This window comes from Lynx canadensis, chromosome D1 (genome assembly GCF_007474595.2).
Source record: "Lynx canadensis isolate LIC74 chromosome D1, mLynCan4.pri.v2, whole genome shotgun sequence".
In the NCBI taxonomy this organism is placed as follows: domain Eukaryota; kingdom Metazoa; phylum Chordata; class Mammalia; order Carnivora; family Felidae; genus Lynx; species Lynx canadensis.
In genome coordinates this window covers 38,136,010-38,147,737 of record NC_044312.2, presented here as the reverse complement: position 1 = coordinate 38,147,737, position 11,728 = coordinate 38,136,010, and the positions used below count along the sequence as shown (strand labels likewise).

The following is an 11,728-nucleotide window of genomic DNA, read 5'->3' as shown; positions in this document are numbered from 1 at the left end:
ACAACTGTTGACGAAGGTTTACTCTCTGCCTCTAGTCTTTTTTTTCCCTTCACTTCCATTGGACCAAACCACTAAAGCCCCTCCTGATTCTATTTGTTATTGGCCAAAAGCTAAGTACTTCACCTGGAGAGGCGTTTCTGAGTGGGGCTCACGCTCTCTCCGGCGTTTAGTTCAAGGGAACTGATGGAGTGTTTGAACTTCGCATTCTCTTTCATTCAACTTCAGTCATTCGATTCAATTGCCACTGGAGACACCACAGCCCCAGGCCCATGTTTCCTCCTACAGGAGGCCCGCCTCTTTTGTAGAGTGCCGTCTGAGCGGTCCGGTGGCCGGCAGGATGAGCGGACCCCACAGCGTCTGCTATGCGCTACCTTGTGACGTCAGCGAGGGAAGAGGCGGATTCTCTCCTACTACCGGAAGACGTCCGCTTTTTTGATTGGCTATGCAAGACGTCCGTTAGGACGTTGTTGCCTTTCCCGTGTGCACCGTGAGCGCGGGCGTCCCCGTGGGGGGTGTGCGCAGGGGTTCCCAGACCCGGCACCAGCGCCCCAGCCCCTTCCATCAGGGGTTCGGCTTAGGGTCGCCCCTGGTGGGCGGCTCTCGAATCTTGGGGAAGAGCTTGAGAACCGGCATCCCCCCAGGGCTGCGGAGGTCCTTTGGGGAGGCAGGAAGATGGCGGCAGCATCGGTCTCTGCGACTTCTGGTTCTCAGTTCTCGGTAAGAAGCGGTAGGCATTCGAATAGGCTCGGACCTGGCGCCTCTTTGCTTTTCCTCACCCTTCAGAGTGCTCTCGACCCAGAGTCTCACCCCATCCTGGGGAACGGCCGGGAGTGCCTGGTCGTGCGTGCTCCCCTGACGTCCAGTGCTCCTCTGTGAAGGCTGCACTCTTAGTATCGAAATAGGCCTGGCCCGCCTCCATCCTTGTGCTCCCCTCACCTTCCGGCCTAGCAGTCCAGGTTGCCGAACATTGCCAGCATTCGCTGGGATGGCTGCCCACGCCCTGGCCTTGCGAAAACGGTGCTGCTTTGGTCACGTGGGTGTAACGGCCCCTTTTGGAGAGTCTCCGAGACCAGGTAGGCGCACGGGTTGGCTTCATTGGCGGCGGCTGCATAGTCTGCAGCCTCAAGTGCTTACTCGTTGCTGCTTGTGCTGATTCCTTGCCTGCAGTGCTTCCCCGCGTACATTCCCAGTAACTTTGTTCTCGCTGGTCTTAACCCAGAGCGCGCGCGTCCGACCGCCAGTATTACTTTGACTGCAACGTGTACGCGCCGTTTTAGGGCGATGGGGGAAGCTGAGCCTTAATATTGTTTTCGCCTCCACAAGGGCCACCAGCCGGTTCAGTCACTTATTATTTGTCGAATTGGGGTGTCGAATGCTAACTAAGCGTTTGGGGATCCGCCGCATTGGGAATAGGCAGGAAATGTGAGGTGGCCAAGGGAGCCTTTATGTCTTCAGTTAGCTAATGCTGAGTGCCCGGCGTACTTTTAGGCTCTGAGATTGATTACCCAGGTGAACAGGATGGAATCCGTGCTGTGAAGAAGCAGCCACTGAAGAGAAACTACCTGTAATTAGGTTGTTCCCCAGTTCTGTTTGAGAACTGCTGCTCTACTAGGAGGACCTAGGCAGGAGTGGTTAGCAGCGCTTGGATAGGCTAGAAACTGTTTTCCTAGTAGGGGAGATGGAGCTAGCTAGCTGGGTGGGGAAGGAATTGTAAATGCTGGTCACCAGAACTGAAAAGAAGAAAAAGGCACCTCGGGCGTTTCTGGGTAGGTGCCAAGGCAATAGGAGCTTTGGGGAAAACTAATTTGGGATGAGCAGAGGTCGTGTGGCGGTAGAGTTGGGTTGAATTGTGGCAGTAGGTGAAAACATGAGAAAAGAGGGATGGGGAAGGAAACAGGAGATTATTAGGGTAAAGTTATGTCATAGACGCTAAGGGGGAAAGTTTAGGGAGCACTAACAGCAGAGTTACCTTGGGGAAGACAGTTTTCCTCAGTTTCACCTTTTGGTGACTTAAGATTTGCCCTAACGAGCCCAGAAGTAACTCAAGAGTTTTAGCAGAATGGGAGTAACAAGTGTGCAGAAGGGAAGGGAAGATTAAGGAGAAGGAATGAATGAAGCACTTAGAGTTCATTCAGGAATTAGGTCAGTGAAAGGGAATAGAAAAAGAGGAACTATTAGACTATTAGGAGGAAGTATCTGTAAGTAGTTGGATGAGATTATATAGGAGTTGTGTTTAATTGGGAGAAGAAGGCTTTTCACTGCTTTCAAAACTTAGACTGAGCAAGAAATACTCCTGTAAATGTTAATTGAGCTGTACTTTGCCAAGTCCATCTAGCTGTGCCCGGGTACTAGGATGTGATGTCAACCCTTAACCTCTCAGGTAGCCTGGACATAAATTTCAGAGAGTGTTCAATAGGAAAGCACATATGTTTTTTACATGCTTAGTTCAGCTTTAAAGTGGATTCTAAATATCAATAATATACTTTTCAAATATCTAAGACCTTTTGGAAATCAAAGTGTAACAACCATCTCAATTTGACTTGCTACATCAGAATGTCTAATTTGAAAGTCACTGTCTCAAAACAAAAATGACTAAATTTAGTTTGTCAGTGTGTAAGAAATGGCCCTGCTTAGACACTTTAATTGTCCTGTCAGAAAGAAGGCTGGTATTTCCAACAAAATTTAAAAAACATTTTAGCTTAATAAACAGATGATCATAAAATAAGGCAACACAAAAACACCTTTTAAAACTACAGCATAAACTCAGAGGCTACTCATATTCAGATTTTGGGATTGTGAGCATTAACAATTCATTTGTATTCAACGCTGATAATCCCAGCTTGGAGCTAGCAAATAGTGCTAAATAGAGGTGCTTTTACTAGGCAAGGATTTTAACAGATGCGTTCAGGAGGAAGCAGCTACCATGTAAATCTCAAATGTGAACAAGATGGAAACAGGTGATACATTCACATCGTTTTGTTGTTTTTTTAAGTATATTTTGCAACAGCAGCAAGACAAGTAACAACAGCAGGTAACTTTGAGTGATTGCTATCATTTTCCTAGTGGCTGGCTCAGGAAAGCAACTGTGGTTGGCATAGTGATTTTCAGTGGAAGTATAGGCAGCATAGTGTTGAAGACTGTCTTTCCTGTCCGTCCCTTTTTATTTTCCCAGTAACCATAGTCAGAACTCTTAAGTGTCACTTTGGATTTAATAAGCTAATCTTCCTAACTGGTCTCCGTGGCATTTTAGCCAGGCCCTTTAACTCTTTCTTTCTCTTAAAAGTTTTATGAATATAACACAGATTCTTATAACATTGAATATATAAAACATTTATTTTGGAGAATAATAAAATGAATACCTTTATGCCCCCTTTTGCATCTTCCTGCTTTTCTCTCACATACACACCACCACTGTACGTTTTGAGATTATAATAAAATAAACTTAAAGAGCACTAACTGGCAGTCATGATTTTAAATGCTTTTTAAGTCTTTAGTATTTCCATTTTTGAATGAGGAACAGAGAGGTTAAGTCAAGATTACACAACTAGTACATCATAGAGCCAGTTTGTTCACTAGTTTGCCAGCCATTCAAAAAGAGTTCTTTTGTGATCATTCCTATATGTGCCACAAGTGCAACAATTTCTCTAGAGCAGCAGTTTTGAAAGCATGTTCAGAAGACCTTTGGGAGTCCCTAAGTCCCTACAACGGGATCTACAATTACCTTCCTTACCCAGCCACTTTGTGGGAGACCAGATTTTCTTAAACATCAGCCAAAATAACATCTAGCAGAGTGAATGCAAAAGCTAATCTAAGAATCCAGCAGGCTTCTTTTACATCAAGAATTAAAGAGATTTGTAAAAATGTAAAAAAAAAAAAAAAAAAAAACTTTTCATTAAAGTTTTTGGATGATAGTTATTTTTCATTCAAAAGATACCGTATGTTTTCACTCATGTGGATCTTGAGAAACTTAAGACCATGGGGGAAGGGTAGAGGGGAAAAATGTTAGAGAGAGGGAGGGAGACAAACCATAAGAGACTCTTAAATACAGAGAACAAACTGAGGGTTGATGGGGGATGGGGGAGAGGGGAAAGTGGGTGGAAGACACTTGTTGGGATGAACACTGGGTGTTGTATGGAAGCCAATTTGACAAATTATATTTAAAGATTATATTTATGGTAACATCATGGGTATATTGTTTTTAAATTAGTAAGTATCTTAATGTTTAGGTATAACCCACGTGAACAAAAAAGCTGCTTGGGGTCTTTAATAATTTTTAAGAGTGTGAAGGGGTCCCTAAACCCAAAATGTTTGAGAGGGACAGCAGTGGTTTTCAAACTGCAAGTTGGGCTGTGGCTTATAACTAGGTGGTGGGTGGTGCGATATGTTTAGTGACTTGAGGGACATAATCTTTTTTTTAAAAAAACAAAGAGAGAAAAAGCTCAGCAGATTTTCTGTGATTGAAATTGCAGGGTCATAGAAGGTGCACCTTTGGCTTTCTTTGGTGATGCTGAATTGTTTTCTAAAGCAGTTGTACTCTAGTGTGTTCCCACCAACAGTCACCTTTAATCCGTATCCTTTTGAACAGGTGGTATTGTCTCACTTTTGAATTTTTGCCAAGAGAAGTGTGAAATGTTATCCTGTTCTTCTCATTGTGCTCCCCTGATCAATGTTGAAGATAAGATGCACCTTTTATTTTTTCATAACTTTACTAGTTTTCATGTTATTTTTTCCCTTCCGTGAAATGCCTGCTTGAGTGTTTTGCCTGTTTTTAATTGGTGTGTCTTTTCCTATTGATTTATAGTCATTCCTTATGTATTCTAGATGTTAATTCTCGTCTGTTAGCTGAATTTTAATTGCTCTTTGCTTGTCTTTTTTAAGATATCTTTTGATGGGAGTTTTTAATGTTCATGGGATAAAATTTATTAGTCTTTTTATGTTTAGTACTTTTTGGTCATGAAAATCTTATATCCTATGCTGTTAATGACGTTCTCACACATTTTTCTCTCCAAGTTTTAAAGTTGGAGCCTTTTAAATCCTTAATTTGCTTGAAATTAATTTGTGAGGTAGGAACCCAGTTTAATGTTTCTACTTAAGATCCACATTTGCTACATAATTACTTGTTAAACTTACCTTTTACCCAGTGGTTTACATTTCTAGCTATCAATATATTGATTTCCATATGGGTGTGTATGTTTCAGTGGGCTCTTTGTTCCAGTGTTATATTTGTTTCTCCTTGTGTCTATACTCACTGTCTTAATCATTCTCCTTTTTGTCTGAGAGAGTACCTGTCTTTAAAGAAAAATGTTAGCAATTCTTGGCCTTTTGCAGTTCTTTAATAGAAATTATAAAATCTTCTGTTGGAAATTCAGTTGAAGTTGTATTGAATTTCAGGTTCAATTTGGCAATAACTGAGGCCTTTAAGATATTGAGTCTTCTGTCTGAACATACTGTTACTCCAGTTTTTTTTTATCTTTAACATTTTTCAGTAAAGTTTTATAATTTCAAATCTTGTGAATCATTTATTAAATTTGTTTTTTGTTTTTTATATGTTTTCATAAATTGCATTTTATAGCTCGTATATAGAATTAGTATTCATTCCTTTCATATTAACTCTACTCGGCAAGTTTTCTTAAACTCAAACTCTTTTTTTTTTAATTTTTTTAAGTGTATTTATTTTTGAGAGAGACAGAGCGTGAATAGGGGAGGGGCAGAGAGAGAGGGAGAGAGAGAGAATCCCAAGCAGGCTCCACGGTGTCCATGCACAGCCTGATGTGGCGCTTGAACCTGTGAAACCGTGAGATCATGCATGACCTGAGCCGAAACAGAGTTGTCTGCTTAACCGACTGAGCCTCCCAGGCACCCCTAAACTCTTAATCAATTCTAATAATTGAAGACTCTTTGGTATTTTCTATTTAGATTATAACTGAAATTTTGATTCCTCATTTTAATCTTAACATATGATACTTTTCATGATCTTAATATGCAGGCTACAAAATGGAGCACAACATTGATTGGAAGTTGTCTTGCAGATATCTTTGCCTTGTTCCTGAATTTAAAAGGAATGGCTTAAGTTTTGTACCATTAAATACATTGCCATGATTTTTTTGTAAATTTCTTTACTGCTATAACAAAATAATTCTTTAATAATGGCTGGAGAGTGAATTTTAATGATTGTTTTTTTGCATTTGTTGATGATCATATGGATTTTGACTTTAACATGATGAATGTTCTAATGTTCACCCAGTCTTACATTCCTGCAATAACCCTACTTTGATTATACTGTCTTATCTTTTCTATATAGGTGAGTATGGTTTGCTAAATTGTATTTAAATTTTTTACGTACCTGATGTCTTCCAGCCATGTTGCATATTCCATTTGAAAAGAAGGCGAATAATACACATTTTTCACCATCCTTCATACTTAAGGCAGTGACAGAGATGTTCAGTAAATATTTGAATCTTAAGTGTTCCTAAGTAGAAACTAAAGTTGCCAAGGAAGAAAGTGGTCAGGTTAAACATTTTGCCTTTAATCCTGAAAGTTTCTCTTAGGATCATATCATTTTGGTTGGAAAATATTTATTGAATGCTTGGGGTCTTGAGGAGTGCTGATTAGGAGTTAGACTTGGGTTCCTTAGTAGCTATGAGACCTTAAGCAAATGGCTTAAGTTTTCTTAGCCTTGGCTTTTTTCACTACACAATGGGGACAATAATATTTGCTGTGCTTCCTTCATGGGGTTCTTGTAATAACTAAAAGATAATATGAATGTGCTTAGAAAAAACACTGTGCTGACAAATCTAAGACACTATGTTCAGGGTTCTGAAAATGAATCCCAAATACAGTTTTCAGAATTCTGAAGTGGAAATGCTTTCTTACTTGTCAGGATGGGTGTGAGGGTCAACTCATAATGGAAATGTAAACTATAAAGTGCCATGCAAGTTTGAGGTTTGTGGGTTGTTTTTATTTTGCATATGTATATATTACATGATAATTGGTGGGGGGAGCATAAATATTCTGCTTGAAAGATCCTTTGCCCTTCAGTAGTTCTCAGGTGTTCATGATTGGATGGCCTGTGGCACTGAAAACAAGAATTCCCTTGAAATCTTCCATCATCTCAGATGACTGTTGTCTTTAGAAAGGCCCTGTTTGCAAGGTTAGCTCTTTGGTAGGCAACTGTGGACTAAAATGGTAAACCATTTCCTACACTGATATAAAACTTTAACCTCAATGACAAGAGTGCCTCACTGTGCGTAATCTATACAATGTGGTTTCTGTTGAACACCAGCTTTCTTTTCGAGAGTTGGGAATGCGACCAGCCCCCCAGTGAAAACTTTGGCCACTGAGTCTAAGGAGCTTCCTTGGTAGATAACACTTCACAAAAGTTGTTACTGTTGTGGCGCTGTTGTGCTGGAGGAATTGAGCACATCCTGTAGGACTCCACCCAGAGGGGAATTTTGAAAGCTTGTACCTGATATCTTACAAATTTCACCCCCATGCATCTTTTCCCTTTACTGATTTGCTTTGTATTCTTTTGCTGTAATTTATCCTAATCACTAGAATAACTATATTCTGAGTCCTGTCAGTCCTTAGCAAATCATCGAAACTGGGCTGGTCCTGTGAACTGCTGACAATCACAGTGACAGTAGTTGGAACCTTCCCTAAATTTAAGTTCCCAGATACCAGCCAGGAACCAACCTTGCAAGTAGACCTTTCTAAGTATAGCAGTCTCATGTCTGCTGTGTTCTCTTTTTATACAGTCTTTCTATGACGTTTGTGCTCTTTGTTGTTAATTGTCATAAAGGAAATTATAATTTGTAATTTATATTTTATAAATATATTTGCGGTTATACTTTTAAATTTATATACTTTATTGAGTAGGATAATTCAGTCTATGGACAATGTGCAATTTTCCTGTTTTGCAGAGGAATTGTGTAATTCATTCATTCAGCAGATATATTAAACTTCTATATCGAGTGTTTTTATTGGAATTTAAACTGTAGTGGGAATGACTGTGTTCTTCCAACATGAATTCTCCTGTGTCATTTGGGTATCCGTCATTCAATTCAATTCTGCCACTAACTAGCTGGACGTAGTGCAGGCCACACACACCATAAAGGAGCTAGGTCCCACATGACTGCCCCTATTTCATTAGCCACCTGCAAGTCCCAGGTGCCCTAAAGGTTTTTGCACTTCTGGCCACTCAACTACAAATTAAGGAGTTCACATGACCCTTCCTCCTCATGTTTATTAATTTGCTGGAATGACTCACAGAACTCCGGGAATAATTATTATCACCCCCCCCTTTTTTTTTTTTAACTTTTAGAGAAAGTGAGCAAGCAGGAAAAAGGTAGAGGGAAAGAGAGAGAAAATCCCAAGCAGGCTCTGCACAGAGCCCGACTTGACTCGGGGCTCTATCCTACGACTGTGAGATCATGACCTGAGCCAAAATCAAGGGTCAGACATTCAACCCATTGAGCCACCCAGATGCCCCAGTTATAGCTTTTTTTTTTTTTTTTCTCCTTTTCTTTTTATAAAGGATGCAACTCAGGAACAGCTAAATGGAAGAGATATATAGGGCAAGATGAAAAAGGGCTTCTGTGACAACTCTGGAACTCCTAGAACCTTACTGTCCAAGAGTTTTTGTGGACATTTCATCATGTACTTATGATTTATTAAATTATTGGCCATTAATAATTGAACTCAGTCTCCAGCCCCTCCCTTCTCCCTTCTCCTAGGGTTAGGGTGTGGGGCCAAAATTTCTGACTCTAATCACTTGGTTGGTTTTTCTGGCTACCAGCCCTCATCCTCAAGTTACTAGGGGGTCCCACTATTAACATAACAAAGACTCCTGTCACTTAAATTCCAAGAGTTTGTGAATCTGTATCAAGAACCTAGGACAAAACTATGTTTTTTATTCCACAGGGCTTACAAATAATAAATATATAAAATGGGGTAAGTTTTTAAAAAAATAAAAGAGATAGGCTGACAGAAGGACGCCACTTTTGATAGGGTAGTCAGGGAAAGCCTTACTGACAGACTTTTGAGCAGATGACTGAATGGCCTGAGACAGGGAGCAGATAAACATAGTAAAAGGGCATGAAGTGTACTGTGGATTTTAGAAATCTAAAAGTTGGTCAGTATAGCTGGGAAATGATGAGGGTGCAAAGGTGATGTGGAGAAAGAGTGGGAGGGAATCAAGTCAGGGTTAGCTTGGGGTCAGACACGTGGGGCCTTAAAAGCCATTGTAAGAATTTTGGGTTTTATTCGGTGATGGAAATCTGTTGGAGGGTTATAATTAGGGGTATTACTCAAATTAATTTACTGTTTTAAGTGATAATGATTACTACTTGGAGACAGACTAAGGAGATGTGGACAAGAGTGATTAGGAGACTGTTAATGGCAGTCCACACAAAAGATCACAGTGGTGTCAACCAGGGTATTACTAGTGGAATTGAGAAATTGGTGAGTTTCTGGGCATACTCTGAAGACAAAGGCCCAACAAGATATACTGAAAGATTAGATATGGGATGTATGAGAAATGATTCCATCCAGGGGTTTTGACCTGAGCAGGTGGGTAAATGGTGGTACTGATGGTTGGGTGTGCTAGGAGAGGAGCAGGTTTTGGCAGTTGGGTTCAAGAATTTGTTTATAGACATGATCTGAGGTACCCTTATTGACATCCAAGTGGAGATAATGAATAGGAAGTTTAATTTTGAATATAGAGTTCAAGAGAGGGACTTCTGGATTCCATATTTAAACTTGAAAATTTCGCAAATAGAGGCTTTTCAAAGCCCTCCGTGTTGCTAGGATCAGAGGAACCCATGTAGATGAAAATGGAATGAGATCATCAAAGGAATTAATGTAGAAGAAAACCAGAAGAGGTGGAAGGACTAAGCTCTGGGGCACTGCGGCATTTAGAAAGAGGAAAGAGAGAGAGCCAGGGAGATTCTTAGGAAGAGACCTGTGTATCAGGAAAACCAGAGTGTGGTCTATCTTCTAAGGAAAGTGTTGAAATGAAGTGATCTGTATCACATGCTTCTGAAAGGTCGCCGAATTCAGCAATATAAGTCATTGGTAGGTTGAGCTTTTTCTCTGACTTGGTGAGGACTCAAGTGTGATTGGAAAGGGTTAAGAGAGTGAGGTGATTAAAAGGCGGCAGCAATTACAAATAATTATTTTGAGGACTTTGTTGTAAAAGCTGAGAAATGAGGCAAGAACTGGAGGGGAATCCTCAAATTTAGGAAAGCTTTTGTTTTGTCCTTAATGACAATGTGAAAGATCTAGTAGGGAGAAAAAGCATCAGGAGGGGAAAAGGTTTTATAGGAACCAAGACTGAATAGTAGATGGAGATAGGTCCATTAAACAAACTTCATTCCTTGTTTCAAGGAAGGGAAGGCAGGTTATATGAGAACAGGTGTAGTTAGGCTGGTGGTTCTCTTTGGAGAACTGGTTAATTGTTCAGTGAATCACCTAGAATATGGTTCCCCTGATTCTATAAGGGGAGGTGAGATAGACAAGTCAACTGTTTTGAACTTCCTTTTCTCTTGTCAAACAAGGAAGTATACTAGATTGTTTCTATGGTTCTTTCCAACTCTTAAAAATACTACTTTTCTAATCTCTGAAGTTTATAACATCCCCAATTGTTTTTCTCACTTGGAAAAACTGGCTACTAAGAACACATACGGTTTTTTCTAATTGTATTGCTATTCTTAGGTGTTTACCTAACACTTTGTCATCTTAATTTTTAATTGTACAGTTCAGTAGCGTAAAGGGTATTCATATTGTTGTGAAACATCTCCAGACTTTTTCGTCTTACAGAACTCTCTCTCCATTAAATAGCTCTCCTTTGCAACCTCCCTGGTAACCACCATTCTACTTTCAGTTTCTATGAATTTGACTACTTTAGGTACCTTATGTAAGTAGATGGGGCGCCTGGGTGGCTCAGTTGGTTAAGTGTCCAACTTCAGCTTTGGTCATGATCTCATGGTTTGTGAATTCGAGTCCCCCATTGGGCTCTGTACTGACAGAGCAGAGCTTGGAGCCTCCTTCAGATTCTGTCTCTGTCTCTGTCTCTCTCCTGCTTGCTTTCTCTCTCTCAAAAATAATGTTTAAAAAAAATTTTTTTAAGTAGAATCATGAAGTATTTGTCTTTTTCTGGACTGGCTTATTTCACTAAGCATAGTGTCCTCAAGGTTCATCAATTATGTAGCATATAATGGGATTTCCCTCCTTTTTAAAGCTGAATAATATTGTATATATATACGACATATTATGCTTTACTATTTTTATTAGACACATTTGTGTGTATATGTAATGAGTTGCCAGTTTTGTGTTTCTTGGTTTAATTTTATTTCAAAATACTTCTTATAAATAATTTTTGCAAGGCCATTTTATTTTCTGTCTTCCTTTTGCTTTTGGCTGATCTGTTACTCTTTCTATGCTTTAAACTGCTGGTAGCAAATGAGGACATTGACCCAATCCATTCGTAGTAACTGTGACTTTGCTTAAACCCAAACATTCAAAATGAGATGGCTGACTTAGAAAATGGAATACATTTTTAATAGCTTTTCAAAAGAATTTCATTATAACTTGAATCTTTATATAGAAAGTACTTTCATAATTTGCTGACCCAACCTGAGCAGTATTTTTATGATACATATGTGACAAATTTTGTTGAAAGACAAATCTTTTCTCTACCCAGTTTTATTGAGAAATAATTGACATGCGTCAC

The 11,728-nt window shown here is 39.8% G+C and overlaps 1 protein-coding gene across 1 annotated transcript in view; it reads left to right on the top strand.

Annotated features, from left to right (window-relative positions):
* Positions 1-389: 389 nt before the first annotated feature.
* CEP57 (centrosomal protein 57) overlaps positions 390-11,728 on the top strand; it is a 41,326-nt gene continuing 29,987 nt past the window's right edge. The window contains exon 1 of the mRNA XM_030330843.1: positions 390-717. Within this exon, the coding sequence (XP_030186703.1) occupies positions 673-717 (45 nt within the window). The 5' untranslated portion in view covers positions 390-672. The remainder of the gene's footprint in view (positions 718-11,728) is intronic.